This window comes from Drosophila persimilis, unplaced genomic scaffold, assembly GCF_003286085.1.
Source record: "Drosophila persimilis strain 14011-0111.01,24,50 unplaced genomic scaffold, DperRS2 tig00000000-arrow-pilon, whole genome shotgun sequence".
NCBI classification, from domain to species: domain Eukaryota; kingdom Metazoa; phylum Arthropoda; class Insecta; order Diptera; family Drosophilidae; genus Drosophila; species Drosophila persimilis.
Genome location: NW_020825288.1, coordinates 22798768 through 22816966, shown reverse-complemented (window position 1 = coordinate 22816966; position 18199 = coordinate 22798768). Strand labels below are relative to the sequence as shown.

At 46.3% G+C, this 18199-nt stretch overlaps 3 protein-coding genes and 1 non-coding gene across 6 annotated transcripts; 2 read left to right on the top strand and 2 right to left on the bottom strand.

Annotated features, from left to right (window-relative positions):
• The first annotated feature begins 55 nt into the window (after positions 1-55).
• On the top strand, positions 56-1315 carry LOC6591990 (neuroendocrine protein 7B2). Its single transcript, XM_002017178.2, has 2 exons — positions 56-221; positions 290-1315. Exons 1-2 carry the CDS (start codon positions 194-196, stop codon positions 1081-1083), a joined length of 822 nt encoding a protein of 273 aa, XP_002017214.2. The 5' UTR covers positions 56-193; the 3' UTR covers positions 1084-1315.
• A 9-nt stretch (positions 1316-1324) lies between these two features.
• LOC6591989 (chitin synthase chs-2) lies at positions 1325-16596 on the bottom strand. 3 transcript variants are annotated; one of them, XM_026989963.1, is made up of 10 exons: positions 16578-16596; positions 8593-8847; positions 7922-8165; positions 6349-7849; positions 4358-6288; positions 3933-4109; positions 2775-2975; positions 2343-2708; positions 2174-2275; positions 1325-2113 (listed from the first exon to the last, which is right to left on the bottom strand). In XM_026989963.1, exons 2-10 carry the CDS (start codon positions 8739-8741, stop codon positions 1943-1945), a joined length of 4842 nt encoding a protein of 1613 aa, XP_026845764.1. In that variant the 5' UTR covers positions 8742-8847; positions 16578-16596; the 3' UTR covers positions 1325-1942. The 3 variants fall into 3 exon arrangements, with proteins under 3 accessions (XP_026845764.1, XP_026845760.1, XP_026845766.1); XM_026989959.1 differs by lacking the exon at positions 16578-16596 and adding an exon at positions 16363-16438; XM_026989965.1 differs by lacking the exons at positions 3933-4109; positions 16578-16596 and adding exons at positions 3671-3847; positions 16363-16438.
• Positions 9669-11075, bottom strand: LOC6591988. Its single transcript, XM_026989973.1, has one exon. The coding sequence runs from the start codon at positions 11051-11053 to the stop codon at positions 9806-9808; it is 1248 nt and encodes a 415-aa protein (XP_026845774.1). The 5' UTR covers positions 11054-11075; the 3' UTR covers positions 9669-9805.
• On the top strand, positions 11682-11754 carry Trnar-ucg. The gene has a single exon. It is a non-coding gene; the product is annotated as a tRNA-Arg (tRNA).
• Positions 16597-18199: the final 1603 nt, after the last annotated feature.

The window sequence follows — 18199 nt, the reverse complement described above, 5'->3', positions numbered from 1 at the left end:
ATTTATAAAGAGGGCTGGGAATGCACTTTTCGAGTATTCTGAGTATTCAACTGGTAGTCAGCACATCGGCACCGAGAGAACCAACCGTATAACATTGTTATACATACAGATACCCGAGTGTTTCAAGCAGCTGGCGCCCGAAAAATCAATAAACTTACCAAACTTCTACGTGGACAGTGATATTTCAGTGAAAATGCGCAATATGTTGTCCCGGTCGCAAAGTGAGTTCTTTAAAAATAGTGAAAAATATATAATTTAAGCTGAATAAATGGCATTCGACGATTTTCAGGTCTTAAAATGCTGATTTACATGCTCCTTCTGGTGTCGGGGGGCTCGCAGGTGCAGTCCTATGGCTCGAAGGATAACATTTTCGCTGATGTTCTGCTGACGGATCTGCTCAATCGCATGGATAACGACATGCAGGTAGGCTACTACGATGTGGACAATGATGGCGATATGGCAGCCGTTGCGCCCAAGGACAATGTGGATCTCGTCTCTCGATCAGAGTATTCCAGGCTGTGCGATGGTGGCAGCGACTGTGTGCTGCAGTCGGCTGTCAACTCGAATCCCTCGCTGCGGGATCACGAATTCCTGCAGCACAGCTCGCTTTGGGGGCACCAGTTCATCTCGGGCGGCATGGGCGAGGGGCCCAACCGCTTCAACAATATTGTGAAGAACGATGCTGGCTTGCCAGCCTACTGCAATCCACCCAATCCCTGCCCTGAGGGCTATGACATGGACTCCCAGGGAGGCAGCTGCCTAATGGACTTTGAAAACACGGCCATCTTCAGTCGCGAGTTCCAGGCTGCCCAGGACTGCACCTGCGACAACGAGCATATGTTCGACTGCTCGGAGCAGGACAGTGCCGATTCTGGCTCGGACAAAGGCGACCTCAACTCGGCCGTGGAGCAGTACATCCTCCAGATGGGCCAGGAGAATAGCCTCAACAATGTTAACAGTTTGGTAAAGAAGGCCGGCTATCCGGCCATGCCCGATCCACGCATGGACGCTGTCATGAATCCGTTCCTCCAGGGCGATCGCCTGCCCATAGCCGCCAAGAAGGGCAACATGCTCTTCCACTAAGCGATTGGGTGTTGGGTCCTCACGTAAACTCACACATCTACGAAGCATATTTAATTCGTTTTCGGTATTTGGGTGTCTACTACTATTATTAGCTATCATAGTTGGTTATTAATGTTGTCCCGCTCAGTGGAGCTTCCAAGCAGAGTCTATACAAATATTTACAGTCCCCATACTACACCACCAAATAAAGTTATTCATATTAAACGAGGGCTCAAAGCCAGAAACAACAAGAGAGTCTGTGTGTATCTGCTAGTTGACGAGTAGATCCTGCAGATCTACTGGTTCACTTGGATTCGATATTCTCATTTATTTATCGTATCAAAAGTTGTACTCAATTATTACAAAAGAACTACTATTTCAGTATTATATGGAATATTTATAAATAGGTAATTTCACTGCTGCACTTTCGAATCAGATCCGAGCGATGAGTATTTTGTGTCAGCATGCACTGGCAGTGTGTCCGCTCCGCCGCACAGGGCTCGGCGCATCCACACAGATTGACTTAAACATAACCTAACAAATGATGTAGTATAGTACATAGTATGAATGTTGTTGCCATTGTTGTGCAACACATCGGGAATGTTCTGACGATATATATCGTAGCATATAATCGGGCCCACACATCGTCACTGGCAGTGTGATTAGCTAAGCATTATGTTCGTTGTGTCGACAAGGCTCCAGCAATGTCCTATATCTCTCTCTCTCTCTCTCTCTATCTATTCTCATGTCTCTAATAACGAGTATGTACAACACAATATGTTCTTGACTATAGCTCTAGATATACAGGTCTATGTTTAGTCAGTTTATGGAAAGAGGCGGAATTCGTTAACAAGATTTCTAGCTTACAAATATACGTAGTTTACAGGCGTCCCGTGGCGTTGCCGCCGCTAGTGTTCTGGCCCCAGGATACCTGGGGATGCGGATGGGGATTGCGAGTGGTCAGACGCAGCGAGTTGCCATCGCCGTCCTCATCGATGACATGCTCGTAGCCCTGATTGATAGTGCCCCCGCCATTAGAGCCATAAATTTGCTGTTAAATGGAAGATTATTTATCAGTTCTATGGCGGCATTATCCTGATATAGAACTCACCTCTGGCGGAATGCCGTTCACATTGAACACATCTTTGATGCTAATGCCAGCATTCGAAACGCGACCACTTCTCTGGTTGGGCAGACCACCATTGTTGTTAACCTAGGGAATGCACAAACCATCTTTGAATATCTCTCTTCTCAAGATCCTTCTTCTCTTCGTTTCTTACCGGTGCCCCTGTGGTAATCCCGTACTCATTCTTCGCCCCCAGTGTCTGCATGGCCGACTTGCGTCTTTCGGCCATCACTGAATTCTTTCGCACCTCCAGTGCCCGTATGGTTTCGGCCCTCATGGTCAGCCGACGCGTGAGAATGGGCGTCGCAGGGTTATTCTCTGCATCGGCAGTCAGTTTGAGGAATCGTTTCTTAAATGCCACATCCAGGGTGCCTATTTGACGACGAGGCTGTCTGGCCTTCTCCAGGTTCTGGATGGTCTTGCGGCGGGCTATACGATCGGGTCCAGAACCAGAATCATTATCATAGTCCCCATCGATGCCCTGCAATCGCTGCAGATTCTTGACGATCTCCACAGCATGCTGGAAGGAAATACAAAGATGTAAGTGGATTGTGGCTTGGAAATATTTCCAGATATGTGGACTCACCTTATCTATAAGCTGATCCTGTGTGAGATCCTCCGATTTCTTTTTGCAAAAGTTCAGTTCAGTGGAGGCCAAAATATGCGAGATGGTGCCAAAACGATGGAACAACATGGCCGTAAATTGTATGACCAAAATGAGGGCAAAGAAGAACACAAAGACCAGACCTATGGGCTCCAACTGCAGATACTCCTTGGAGATGTGAACCTGTGAAATCATTGCGAATTAGTGGACTGTTCAGCAGAGTACCATTTGGGTTAGTGACATTGAACAATTTGATTGGTAGATTGGTAGATTGGTTTTTGGGCTCGGATAAATGGCTGAACATAATACCAATTGTCGGTGATTGTGGCATGTTGAAGTGTGATACCATTTGGGGGAGGTACGAGTAGGAGGTTATACGAGTATGTAGGAACAATGAAACATGCTTTTGTGGCTCCGCCAGCCATGGCTCTGGGCATGTGTACAGATAGATATCTTGGATTATACAGATATACTTAGTATATATATGGCTTTCAGTTAACCGTGTTTCCTTTTTCTTTGGGAGAGGAGAGGGGATAACTGTTAGAAACCATTGTGATGTCAATGTCAATGTGTGGTTGTAAGATTTGTTTTTACATGATGCACGAGTATTTATTTGTTTCGTATGATATGCCTGAACCATTAGGATGGGGTTCAACCAAGGGGAGTACGTATAAGAACAAGAACAAAGAACATCATTAGCTTTTGGGTGTGATGTGGCATGTTGTGGTAAACATAGAGTGAGACAGAGAGTGGGACAGGCGGGAAGTTAGAGGAGGAGACAGACCCTTTTGAGGCACACGCAAACACACAGAGTGGCTCAGTGGTTCAGTGATTCAGTGGTTAGATAGAACATCATATAAGTAACATTTTTTGTAAACCTCAGATGTCTCTTCGATATAGGTAATGTTCGTTTTAACGCCCAACGGCCAAACGATATGCAATTTATCCTTGTTCAGTTGCAACAAGAATACAATCAACACGAACAAGGCGTTGGCCATGAAAAACGCAAACACCGACTTGTTCCGCAGCTCAATCAGATCGGAGGCAATGCGGGCCTTCAAATCGTTCCACAAATTGGCAAAAGAAAGAAAACGAGAAAAACGAGAGTTGTGTTAGTACGGCATGCAGTGGTTTCTTTACCTCCTGGGTGGACTCGTCGTAGGTGATGTTGGTGCGGACGCCAAAGGGCCACTTCACGTGGATGTTGTCCTTGTTCAGTTGCAGCAGGAACACGATCAGCACAAACAGCGCGTTGATCATGAAAAAGGCGAACACCGACGAGTCGCGCAGCTCTTTCAGATCTTTTGCTATGCGGGCCTACAAGAGTGTTATGCGATGCGATTCGATTTGGTTTGGGGATCATTTTTTAATTTTTGTTAACAAAAGAAAGTAATACTCAAAGAGATGATAGATTCGGAGGACCGAATCTTTAGCTACCCTTGCAGATTGCATTAAAAACTGAAAAGTTTCTCTCGGAATACCCTTGAAAAATGCTTCATACCGCATCTGCAAGGGTACAAAGTCTTCCCCAACAAAAGCCCCTTCCAAGACTCTTCGTAACATACCTGTTCCGCGGGATCATTGTCAATGGGATAGAGATACTGATCGATGAGATCTTTCCAGAACTGAATCTCGGTGCTCGACAAAAAGTCCACTTCGCCCTTGCGCACATCAGGATCCTCGATCCAGTAGGGGTTCGTGAGGAAGTCGCGCTCCTGCTTGGGCTCTGCCGAAGTATCCGAATCGGATACGTCCGACTCATCGCCTGATTTCTCCGCCACCGAAGTGAGCAGATGGTGATCCTTGGAGCCGCTGGAAGTGGTCCTGCGCCTGTTGTGCCGCGAGGCATGATGTCCATGAGGATCGACGGCACTCTCGATGGTGTCCATGCGCTGCTTGATCGTGTCCAGGGACTCGGCAATGGTCGTCAGCTGCTGCTTCTCGTCGGAGGTCTTTCCATGAGTGCAGAAGATGCAGCGGAAGAGTCCGGCGAGGGAGAACTCCACAGAGCCCTCCTCGTCGCCATTGTCGCCGATGCCGCTCTGCAGGAAGCTGAGCATGCTCTTCTGCTTGACCCGCTTCTTGGCCTCCTCGGTGGCCTTCTTTTCGGCCTCCAGCTCCTTCTTGGTCTTCTTGGCCACCACCTCGCGGGTGCCCCACGAGACGACATTCAGATTGATGATCGAGTAGAGGATGAGCAGCAGGTACATGGAGGGTATGGACAGCAGATAGATCAAGCCGCATGTTATGCACCAGAACTCCTGGGGATGCAAACATGCGGCTATGAAGAATGACCCCACCATGGATATCAAGAAGATGGCCGAGGGAGAACCTATCCCATCCTCGCCCAACTGCAACGCCGTACCCACGATCACCGCCATCATAATCAGCGCATACGCAGTGGATAGCACCTGTGCCACAAATAGTTGAATGTTGGATTTGCAGGTGAAGCAGACGAACATGAAGGCCAGAATCGGAACGATGTTGTAGTGGAAGGAGGTCCAATTGTCGATGCGGAAGGCAGCCACGAAGGCACCCACCAACATAAGGAAGATCGTGCCTGGTCCCAGGATGGTGCCGCCCATCAACATCATCTGGTAGAAGATGTACAGCAGCGAGATGTTGTCGTTGATCTTGATCGTGCGCTTCGCGTCTGCCAGCAGATCCATGATGTTGGCAATGGTCGAGGGTACCCAGCGACGTCGCTGGTTGTAGAACTCGTTGAAGCCCTCCGGACAATGGGTGTAGGCATCACTGGCAGCCGAGTACTCCACACGATAGCCGCGCTGGAGGAGCAGGGTGCAGAGCCAACGATCCTCGCCCTGATCGTACTGCACATAGTGCCGGGCCTCGTCCGATCGCGTCGTGTACTTCTTCATCACGTTGTCGTCCATCAGAGCCTTGCCACGGAACAGGGAGAAGCAGCCGGGGGAACAGAGCACACAGCCGATCATGTGTTCGGTGGCCTTCTGCAGCCAATGACCAATCGCGTACTCGAACAGCTGGTACCACACCATGGGCCCAGAGCCCACCGGATGGATGCGGCCACAGGCGGCGCCCAGATTCTTGTTCTTCTTCATCAGATCCACCAGCAGGGTAACCGCATTCGGCTTGAAGTCAATGTCTCCGTCCAGGGTCAGCAGGTAGGTGTTCTCCGCAATGGCATCCTTGCGATCCACCGATATGGGGAGCTCCATGAGGCGGTGTCCAAGCAGATAGTACATGTACATGACCTGGGACCAGCGCTTGCGATGACGAATACGGTCCTTGTCCTTCAGATGGGTAATGAACTTGGTCTTGCCGGGCAGTGTCCACACCAGGCGGCCGCCATACGGGGTGGGATACTTCTTGGGCGGACGCAACCGTATCGTGGTCTGATGTATCTCCGAGGCTGCCTCGTCCATGGTGGAAATCAAGAGCTTAACGAAACGATTGCATTGGATGTCATCGTCGCTGTGATCGGAGATCTCAAAGGCGTCATCGAAGAAGATGTGAGCTGGAAGAACAGTCAACGGTTAGGCTCTATCAATGCAGGATTGATGGTGTCTTTACTCACTCTCAAACTCGTAGTAGTCCGGGTCTAGCACTCGCAAATACTTCTGGGCCACGCGGCGCGCACACTGGTCCTCGTCCATCCGCATAATGCTCTTCAAGAACTCAATCATCTCGTCCCTGGTTTCATGCCACATGGTGGCACACGAGTAGATGCGGGTGATGTTGTCCGAGGACTTGATCGAGGGTTTATTCGGGGCAGAAGAGCGATCGGTGTGCACTGATATGGTTTCATAGTACTCATCGCCCTTTTCCTTTTCAATCTCCGACAGATCCTCCGTTTTCACGTCCGCCTGATCGTCGCGTCTTCGATTGAGAGCCATGGACTGATCAATCAGCAGGGAGGAGTACATGGGCTTCACAAACAGCTTCTCCGTGGTGGCCAGACGCTCGCACTTAGGCGTCCAGATGTGCAGGGCTATCCAGGTCTGGCTGAGGAGCCACAGGATCCACGCCCAGGCCATTTGCTCCGTCACAAAGTTGTTAAAGCGGAAGTTCGAGGGACTCGTGAAGAACAAATAGTCCGGTATGGTGTCGTGGAAGAAGCATGGATCATCGATGCGGATGCCACAGGCCGAAATCAGTAGGGTGACGGCCAGGGGAACGGTTAGGCTCACGGGGAAGGCATAGCTGAAGCCCTGGATGAGGATCTTGCAGGCGAACTTGCCAAAGATGTAGCACAAATAGGCGCCAAAGATCTGCAGGAGCAGGACATAGACCACCGTATTGTAGGCGGCGTCCACCTCGACCGTGTCTATGTTGGCCGATTCCAGGGTGTCGGGTAGGACTCCGCCCAGACCCGCTGGCAGCTCGTAGACAATGATCTTGTGCGGTCCGAAGGCGTCGCCGTACATGGCAAATAGATTGCCGGGTTCCTCGCCCTGGGCCCAGTAGATGAGCAAAGCGAGGCAGAAGAACAGCAGGATCTTCCAGATCGACAGGAACATGTGACAGAAGTAGCGCGTGTAGCGCATCTCCTCCTTGATGCGTCCCAGGGCTCGCACCAGGCCCAGAGACGACTGCGGCGACACGTAGTTCTCCCACCAGCCGCACGAGATCATCACACAGGCCACCGGAATGACCCACAGCTCCCGGCGGTTCTCCAGCAAAGGCCAGATGACGAGACCCGTCACCTGCGCCGCCACGGCCGCCAGATCGATGATGGCCTTGACGAACCGCTTGCCCTCCTTGGAGGTCCGCGAGAGCAGGCCAAAAATGCCTGGGATCACGCACAGGCAGTTGGTAAGCATCGCTCCCTGGATGGCATCGATCTGGGGCAGCACCACGAACATCAGCAGCGCCGTCCCCATCGCGTTGAAGCTCTCCATCAGCCAGACGAACAGGAAGTGCCCTGTCTTGGGCACCTTGAAGGTCTTGAAGAAGCAGATGCGGGCGGATCGAATCAAAGCCCCAATCTCGGGCAGAGCATAGGCTATCATTAGAGCCCAGATCCAGGCCACTCGCTCCTCCTCGGGCAGACGCACCACAAAGCTTTTGTCGCGTCCCTAAGAGGTGGGGTGAAAGGGAATCATTCAATTGGAATCTAAATGGACTCGGAATCTGCTATGTGGACATACCAAGTCTTTGTTGCAGTACTCCATCTTCTTGTCCTTTCTCACTTGCGAGGTCATGAAGAGCATGGTGCCCTTGGCTATGACACCTCCGGTTAAAACTATGATAAACGTAATTATATAGGCAAAGATCTTCAAGATCTTGATGGTTAGCTCTAGACACTCCTGATTCGCCGTGGATCCTGTTTCAATTTTGATCGGTGGATCCCGGAAGACATCCCAACCCTTTGTTTCTTGTATCGTGCGTTGGCTGAAAGGATTGGATGATTGACAGATTGGAGGTTATTGAACAACAGTTCCATCATACGTATGGTAGAGATTCATGGAAGTAACAGATTTCTTCCAGTAGAAAGGAATAGGGGATGGGGATGTAAACTAGATATTTCACTCGACTGATCACTGCTTATTACGATGATCGCACACTGGGCTATAGCCTTTGCTGGCTATATGATCTTCACTTCCGGCATTTCATTGCCTCGACTCGACTCGACTCGACCCCGCCCTGCTCTGAAAGTGATTGTGAAACAAGAGCCTAGACAGAGCTGGAGGGGCTAATTATACTGGTAGTTGTCTGGGCCTGAGACACTTTAGTTCCGGCTGTCTTTCGGCTGTTTGTTGGTGGTTCCCTCCATCTGGCCAGGCCAGCAATTTGCATAAATTTGGGGGAGAAGACCTACCTGCCGCCGTATATATCGTGTGTCAGAGGCGAGCTCTCGTCGTCGGTGAAGTTGTTGTCATCGCTATCGCCATGATCCCCGGGCGCCCCGGCTCCGGCCCCGGCACCCGGACCTGGCGGTGCCATCGGACGATGCCGCATTGCAGACATCTCCCACGGTTGCTGCTAGCCCCGTGCCCCGTGCTGGCCCAATCTTGGAGTGCGAATGGAGATGGCTCTGCAAATATGTACGAGTATGTTGTGCTGTTGTTGTTGCCTGCAATGAGTCGGAGAGTGGAAAATAATTGAGCCCAAGTCGTTGACGTCGATGTCGTGTCTCGATAAGCCGGTTTTAATGGATATGCAATTTATGGCCACACAATGGATGTGGACTCTGGCTGCCCAAGGACAAGCGTCCTTTGACCCAACCAGTCTGCAGTGCATACCGGTTTAGGTCTGGCTTGAACCTTGAAAGCTTCTTCCAGCTGGATTCCAGCTCTTACACGACTCCGGTTAGTAGTGAGTCATCTCTTAAGCACTTCGGACTCTTCCCCCGTCCAGTGTCCAGTTCCCATCAAAACTTCACTTTCACTTTAGTAATTTTAGCTTAAAGTTAATTTATAAATTGTTTGGGGCTACAGCAATGCTACACGTAAGACTTATGCGCAACTTGATGCCGACTCTTGGATTCGGCTCGGACACGCCTCAGTTGTTCCACATGTGGCACGGAACTCATGCTGCCTCTGGGGCTCTTCATTCGTTTTCTTGGAGTGTGTTTTTATGGTAATTAAGTACGATTACTCGTCTCACTGGCAGTTGCAACTAGCAAGCAGCCCTGCTGCTCGTATTGTTCTGTGACAGAGAAGGCCTTGTGCCAGATTCTGGTCCTAGTGCAATATTTATGATTATGTGGCAAATTGAAGATGATATTCCAATTGGTATTGGCAGGGTGATGGAAGCGAAGAGATTTCTGAAACCAAAACGAGCAAAGACTCAACAGAGGTTCTCCAGAAAGAACATAAAAGAAGGTTTCCTTCGGACAAAGAAACGAAACTATAGTAAAGGTCAATCAAAATCACAAATGGGCAACAACGAAACTTCAGATCATACACTTTAACCATTTATTTTCCTCAATCAAAGATTGATTACAAAGAGGGAAAACATTCATTACTTAGACTGGAACGTAAGACTTTCTTTGTAACCAATATTTAAAGAAGATGACGGGGAGTGTACACTTAATAGATTGCTATGGGAAAGTCATAGAATATATCAGATAAACTTTCTGAGAGTTCTTTAGGTTTGGCCTTAGCCTTGATCTTGGCCGTAGAGGATACTGAAGAGGTTACTCGGGCGGCTACAGGAGCGGCTACAGAAGCAGCTACAGGAGCGGCTGCAGGAGCGGCTACAGGAGCGGCTACAGGAGCAGTTACAGGAGCGGCTACAGGAGCAGTTACAGGAGCGGCTACAGGAGCGTTAGGTAGATACATTTTTGATTCATTTACTGGTTCTTTTTCTTGAGCGGATAGCGGTACTTTAATTTTAGGACTTTCAGTTGTTTTGGCAAACCTCTGCTTGAGTTTTTCCATTAACTTAATCGACAGCTCTTCGGGTGCTACGATATTTTTGCAAATGATTGGAGGATTGGAAGTGATTTTTGCTTGAGCGCCTCCTTGTTTTCTTGACGTCATACTAGTAGATGGTGTCACAACATCAAAGTAATCAGAAGGTTCTTCTTCTTTTTGGTCCTGGTTGTTGGCTTCAGGCTGGATTTCTGTGGTAGAACTTTTTTGGGATCTGTGTCTGCTTCCCATGCTAAGTGTCTTCACCGGATTGGATGGAGGATTGGATGGTACTTTTGGTTGGGCTCCTCCTTGTTTCCTTGATGGAACTGAACACTTGCGAAGCTTGGACGTCTTACTAGTAGATGGTATCACATCATCAGCGGAATCAGAGGGTCTTTCATGCTTATCTTGGCTCTGGGTGTTGGCTTCTTTGGTAGAGTTTAGCTTGGATCTGTTTCTGCTATCCATGCTGAGTGTCACCACCAGATTGGATCGCTCCTCCTTGAATTTGCCCTTGAGTATCTCCAGATCCTGCAACAGCAGCCGGTCGGCTGGCTGAAGCGACCTCTTCGAGTTAAGTGCGCGCATGTCCCTGGTAATGGATACCTCGGACATGAAGACCTTCACCAGCCGCTTCAAGTGAACATCGAACTGCCGATCGGTGAGCACCACTGTCTGGGACCTCGCCTCCACCAGCCGAAAACGGGCATCCACCACGTCCTCTGGCTCCACCCGACTCTGGAGCGTTAGAGGCGGAAGCCGGACTCCGCCATCGCTCCCCAGGTCCACACTGCACACTTGGGCCACATCAAAGCTCTTGGCAGCTGCTTTGCCAGGCGGCGCGGTCTTCACTGTTGAGGGAGATGTCTTGACAATTTTTGGGTTCTTCAACATGGTGTTTTTGTTTGCTGAGGTCTTCATAATTTAGCAGGGAATAAGCTTTGACAAAACTTTTTTAAAGTTTTTTTTGGAGTGGAAAGCGAGAAATTTTGTAACCGGTCAAAAACTATTGATTTGCTAGATCTAGAGTGTTTTTGAAAAACTAACTAGACTCAGAAATTATTGTTTAAATTGTGAGTTATAAGGAGCATTTAGGGAACCATTTAGGAGTACTGCAGCACATGAGACGGACTGGCAAACATGAGAGCAATAGCTATCCAATCTTTATGAAATTGTTTAATTGGACAAACAGATGAAATCAGATGGTCTGCCGCAAGAACAGCTGACTGCTCGAGGGATGCTGTGGGGTTTGCTACTGGCCACCCAGTCAAAGATTCTGCGCAGAAGGACGTCCAACGCGCGCGTCATAGGATGTGCCACCCCCAGTGGCCGGCACTCGGTGTCATCCACCCTCAAGAAGCAACGCACAATCTGGGTGGTTGGCTCGGGCGTGGGTGAGTGGGTGGGCGAGAGTGTGACAGTGTGTGGGTCGGGGTGGTTCGGGGACATGTGTGAGTGGGTGGGTGCGGATGCTTTCTGGGCAAAAGCGTAGAGGTGTGCCGCCCGTTTTGCGCTTTTTAGGGCAGGAACTAACGTGGCGTTACAACGGGACCGTGTGGCCTAAAGGATAAGGCGTCGGACTTCGAATCCGAAGATTGCAGGTTCGAGTCCTGTCACGGTCGTCTGCACAACCTTTTTGTCGTACGGCTGCTACTCATTTGGGTCTTTTTCGCATTGAAATTGATGTCTGATTTGGTGCTTAAATTTTGATTTAATCACTGCCGTGGCATAATTTAGCATCTCGTTTGCTGGCAATTGGTAAATCATCTCCTCGTCTCCGCCTCCCCTATCGGTTTCATATCAAAATCAAAACCCGTTTAGTCTTCGATGTTCGACTCTTTGGCAATTCAAAAATGCGAAATCAATTTGATATGGGAAAAAACATATATATACCTATACGTATATATGCAATTGAGCAACGAACAGTCGACAGACGCAGACGACAGTCGGCAAAAAACCAATTAAGTTGCCCCACTGCCAATGTGAGTCCAACAGAAATCTTGACTTCTCCACACAGATGCCTCCCTTAAATGTCAAATGTCCGCTAGAATGGTTCTCCTCGACTGGTTGAACTTGGATTCATACATTTATACATTGTTTTTCATTCAGATATCATTCGATTTGTATTAGCCATGAAAGAAGTATGCGATTCGGGAGCTTAACTTGAGAATATAACCTGAGATATACTCGTATCTATTTGTTTCAGAAACTAGTTGGGAATTATCGGGTTTTGTTATCATTTTGTTTAAGCCATCTAATGAGACATTAATCTGAGCATTTGAGGAGTGGACAACAACCTAAATTAATTGATAATTAGTATGTCAAAAGCGGATTTAGGTTGAATGTTAAAGAAGAAACAGCTGACATCTCAATAGAACTGGGAACTATCATTCTCACTTAAACCTTAATCCAATTTCTATCTGAAAGTATATCCACTTCACTTCCGAACCTCCACAAACAATACCTAGATGCTTAAAGAAAAGCACAACCAAGCGGCATGAACTCTGATAACCCTTGGACAACCTCAACATGGGAATAGTGCTGGAGCTCGTAGTACTTTTACCCACACACCATAAGTACGTGTCTGCCATACCAAATATGACCTAAGCTGAAGGAAATTCAAGACAACTCAGACACGCAGATAATTAAGTATTCATGTCAATGCGTTTAATGAAACACGAGGGCCAGAAAGATCGAGTCGAAAAAGGATTACACAGCCCACAATTAAGGCCAGAGTATATGAATTCTTAGATCTCTGATAGTGTGTATCGAACCGGTTGGACAGGAAGGCAAGCGGGCAAACTGGAGCGGGGTCCATGGGCGGGGGCCAGGGCGGGCCGTGGACTGTGGCTCCATTGTGGTGCGACTGCTACCCACAACAGACAATGGGGCACAGCTGCAGGCGTTTTGGCGATTTAATAATTTTCGTCTGTTGTAATCACATTAGCGCCTGTTTTGGGTGGAGGAGAGAGAGACAGAAAGACAGAGAGAGAGAGAGAGGACTGTGTGTTGCAAAGTGAATGGCTATTGAAATAATGGACACATACCACAAGCGATACAGATACAAATATAAATACATATGTATCCCTATATCTGAATGAATGTTTTTGGGTTTTTTTTCTTGTGTTTGGTTCCAAGACTCGTTACCCGCCAAAGAAGGCAAACAATTAAAACCCGCGCTCCACCAACAGACAGCAAGAAATAAAAAGTGAAAGTCCAGATACAAGTACAAATAAATGTTATAGAAAAAAAAACAGATTGTATACAATCTATGAGATACTTGGCCACAGATACAGATACAGCTGCAGCTACAGGCCACAGCCACTGCTCACTGGGGCTGCAACTGGTGGCGCATAAATTGATTGCTACATTTAAGCCAACTAGTCAAAACGGGAACACGGCCGAACCGGCCCAGGCCTGGGCCACGCCAGGCAGCAGCTGCCGGACTGCTGCCGGACTGCTGCTCGGACAACCAGTTCTCGGTGGCCAACAGGAAAAGCAGCCACCTCTTGGCCAAGCCAAGAAATATGCGCCAATAAGAGTAAAATTGTAAATTGCAATCGAAGCAAGCCGGAACGGAACGAAGCGACATGGTGACATGGCTGAGATGGGGAAGGCAGGCTCTGATTCGGTGGCACGGTAGCAGGGGTTCCATGGGTGTGGGTTCAGATCACTGGAATTGACCATTTAAGTTATTGATTTATGCATGCTACGGCCAGAGTGGCTGCGCTGCTGCCTGAAGGTTGTTCGCGATCTAACAGGCAGGAATGCCACCTTGAGGGGATTGGCTTGTATGAATCATAGGTATAGATCTTTGGCCATACGAGTATTCCTAGAAATTAACCTAAGTTCAGTTAAAGCAAAGCATTTGCTAAACTCGAGGCAGTTTATGGGGATAAAGAGATTCTAAAAGAAGCTATATATTCTGGGAATTATAAATAAAACTACTTGACTCTACAAACAGGCCAGTATCTAAGGAAGTATCTTTGTGGTATCTATGGCTATCATCTGTAGAGAAGTTTCAATTAACATTCGACTGATAATTTACATTTAAAGCTAATGAAACAAATATACAAAAGCAAATTCGAAGTTCCAGCTTTTCAAACCAGTAAAGGGAAAAGCAAAAACTTTCTGTGATATATATTGTCTATAAACAAAACTAAAGTTTTACTGATGCTGTCTTAAACACGGAACTGTTATTGAGAAAGTCTTGGACCATATTCTGAAGAAGCGAAACCCTCTAACCACAAACTTGTTTCCAATTGGCGTGAATTTTCTTCCAAAATGAATAAAGTATGAACATAGCATTTCAATGATGAATCACATAAGATAATGGATTCAAAAGAACTCCTAAAAATATATATATAGGACATTACTATAGCCCTACCTCCTGGCTTCGCTTCTGTGCCATAAAAAAAGACACTTTAACTTCTTGCCAACTCATTTTTTTTAAGTTCCTTCAACTTGTTTTGTTTTTTCTGTTTGTCTGTTAAGCATTTTACCGTTATATCCGTGCAAATAATATACAAAGAAACAGCACAACCTTTCGACTTGGAAGTGCAGCAAAATGATATGTGACTCACCAAAACATTTTTTGGGTACAATACAAGAGAGTTTTTCAGTTTACAAATTTTTCGTTTTCAGCCAATTAAAAGGCATTAAAATGCAAGAATTACAATGCTATTGAGGGATTCATGTGGCACTCGGATGTTGTGCATCTATAAACTGATTCGAAGTGATTTTAACAAGTGTGAAATGAGTCACAGTAGAGCTTAATGTTTGGTTTTTACGTTATGCGTAAGTCGAATATCATCTTTCGTGCTCTTGTGCATTCGTGGTCTGAGAATGATTTGTCTCTTGTTTGGATTGGGGGGACTGGGGGCTTTCATTGATGACTAAATTGAAGGACTTATTCATGAATCCCCTGATGAGTTGTCAAAATTAATTATTTAACATAGTTATCATAGTGAAATATGATTTAGCCTTGAAATTGGTAAAAGGTGTTCCCCCACCAATTTCAACATCAATTATGTTTCGTTTTAACGATGTTTGAGTGTATTTTTGAAGCTTAAAGTGAGAGAAAATAAACGTTTGCTGATGCTTTTGTTGGGCTGTGGGGAAGAAGAGTAAACAGCAGATGAAGAAGCGAGAGATACAACAAAGAGAGACCGAGCAGACCTCGAGACTGTGAGATTGCGGTGGAGGTGGAGGCGGAGGCGTGTCAACAAATGTGATTGGAAATGCCAAACAGATGATTTGGCAGCTATATACGAGTACATATCTACATATGTATGATCTAGAGAAGATCTTGGGATGAAAATAAGCGTATTTCCTGAGAAAGAAGCTTAGCAAAAACCCCACAAAGTGTTAGCCAGTCTCTGCTAAATGCCAAGAAAATGGTTTGACTTGAGATGCCTTGCTAATTTAATTTTATAATTTATAGAACAAGTTGCTCGGTTTTTGGGTGTGTTTTCGGATTCAGGGGAACGGGTTTTTCGCCACTGAGGGACTCTGGTCTCTGCGCAAACAACACAAATCGTTTCCAAGTCTGAAATGCTAAATAGCCAGAGCCACACGGCCAGCTGGGGATAGGGGGGGAGGCCCCTTAGGCTGGTGGTTGGCTGCAACCTTATAAGAAAGCAAAAGTGTTGCCAAAGTCTTACAGAAAAACCCGTTAGTACCCCTCCCCCTGCCCACTTCTGTGGCCAAAGCAGAAGAAACAGAAGCAGTAGAAAAGAAAAACATAAAACTGACAAACGGAATAGAAATAGAAAGAGATTTGTGGTATGGCGCATAACTTTCACATGCCTTGGGTCTCTATAAGAAAATTGTACAGCTAAAGCTGCTGATGCGGCTGCGGCTGCGGCTGACGATGACAACGATGGAAACAACGACAGCGATGGAGACGACGATGACGATGAAATGGCACAAAAGAAAAGGCCAAGAGATCGTATGATGTTTGGCCCAGTAGCTGTCGCTGTGGCTCTCTCACAGATAGCGAGAGTGAGTGAAATGTAGAAGTGAATGTTGTTTGATTTCGGTTTAAAGAACAAAGAATATCCCAAATGGCGTTGGGCAGCGACACACACTTTTTGAATAGATAGTTTCACTTGGTATCATATATATTCTGCTGCTGCACTGGTATTCGCCTGCGTGGCTCACTAATTTTTAAAATTTGATTTCTTTTTCATTAATTTGATTTCTTCTCTTCGCTTGGCTTTTTGGCTTACTTATAAGTATTGGCCGTGTGTTGGTTAGCCGTCGTTCGTACTCGTGAATATGTACAATATGGCTGCATAAAACGCTTTTAGCCAGATACCGATACCCACACACAAACACACTCTCTCAGGCACATACACATGCACGTACAGACACAGAGACGACTACGCATGCGCGCACGTACCGTTTTGTAAGACGCAGACGTGATTATTATTTCTCTTTCTACCTTTTTTCCGTTCCGTTCCGTTCCGTTTCGATCCGCGACCAAGCTCTTTTCGGGTTCGTTGTCTTCGCCAAACTGAATTGAAGTCTTTCGTTTTTGCCCATTGGAAGTGGCCGTCGTCGCTGTCGCTGTCGCTGCCGCAGTGACTGGAAATGATTTTTTATGAGAGCCGTTTTTACTGGGATTGTTGCCTGGCTATTACTTGTTTTTGTTTTTGTTTTTGCTTGTTGCTGTTCTGCGGACTGGTGAGTGGTAACGGTACGAGTATGCTGGAAGTCCTCCAAATAAACCTGTGTCCATAAGCTACTATACATATCTTTAGCTTTATATCTTTATATCCTTCTACCATCAAGTTAAGTGAAAGTTTTGGATAACGAACTGGATGTTTCATATATGTTTGTATGATAATTGACAAAATTCCTTTCATATAAGAAAAATCCTAACCTAATTTTATTCCACTAAAATCCATATCTCCATTACTCTCCCCCAAATTTACCGTTACTCTCAAAAAAGTACCGCTTCAGGTTCTGTAGCGGTCTCTCTCTTTCATCCTCTCTTTCCTCCCTGTGAATGTGCTTGGGATTATAATTTGCATGCCTTTATTTCTTTCGTTTTTTGCGACAAGTTTGGTCGAGGTCGTCTGGTTTCTTGTTTTATTTCTTACTTTTCTACAGCGCCGCTTTCTGTCGCGCCTGCGCTGCTCCAGTATACCGTTTGGAGAGCGGCGTTGCACCTGGAAGTCGACTGGAATGATACAGAGAGAGAGCATGCGCAACAGCGCCAGAAATTCAAGAGTAAAATTATTGTAGTAATTGCAGTATGTGAATAAAAAATAGTAGAATGTAGGCAATCAAGTTAATTTCTTACACTATACGTAAAAACAATACAAATTACTAAAGAAAAGCTGTGAAAATTTAGATAAAATTGTATTCCAGTTGAACACATTTAAAATATCCCCGTACCTATCGATAGTGAGATATAAATCGATATTTTGTGCCATTCCAAGTGTTTACGATGATGTGGCAGGGCCGTCAGATCTGTCAGGTCGTCTGTCAGATTTCAAAATGGACGTAATGGATTCGTAACGTATTAAGATATTACCAAACAATAAGATTTAAAAATCTTCATGGATTTTCATATCTAATTATTATGAGAATATGTATATTTCTACGGTTTTTAACCATTGATTTTTCGACTTTTACATTTGGGGATTCAGGTTCTAGTGGCGCCACTAAACACATTTTACATTCCAATATTATTTAATTAAATATAGCAACCTCTAGAGCATAAATGAGATATATTCGAATTGAAGGAATTTTAAAAACATTCAGAACATAACGATTAGATGAAATATAACTTCTATTCAGTGGTGCCCCTTGTGTTCTTTTCTGGAACTACGCTATTTTACGAATCCATGTCAATCTACACACACATTCTACATGTGCCGCCTGAAAGCATGCAGCAACTATTTAATGGAACCAATGCGCCATCTAGTGATAGTCTGCCAGGAGAGGCCTGAAATTTAGCAGAAAAACTATGTTAATGGAATTTCACGATTTTCCTACTAGGAAATGTTTATCAATCTCTCAAACAATTGGGAAGATCAATTCATTGTGGAGAGACGT

Bases quoted from the DNA above. Each gene is read 5' to 3' on its own strand.
- LOC6591988 (XM_026989973.1), bottom strand. From the start codon at position 11,053: ATGAAGACCTCAGCAAACAAAAACACCATGTTGAAGAACCCAAAAATT.
- LOC6591989 (XM_026989963.1), bottom strand. From the start codon at position 8,741: ATGTCTGCAATGCGGCATCGTCCGATGGCACCGCCAGGTCCGGGTGCC. The intron at 8,166-8,592 runs GTAGGTCTTCTC...CAATCCTTTCAG, and splicing joins CACGATATATACGGCGGCAG to CCAACGCACGATACAAGAAA. The intron at 2,276-2,342 runs GTAAGAAACGAA...TGCATTCCCTAG, and splicing joins GGATTACCACAGGGGCACCG to GTTAACAACAATGGTGGTCT.
- LOC6591990 (XM_002017178.2), top strand. From the start codon at position 194: ATGCGCAATATGTTGTCCCGGTCGCAAA. The intron at 222-289 runs GTGAGTTCTTTA...GACGATTTTCAG, and splicing joins TATGTTGTCCCGGTCGCAAA to GTCTTAAAATGCTGATTTAC.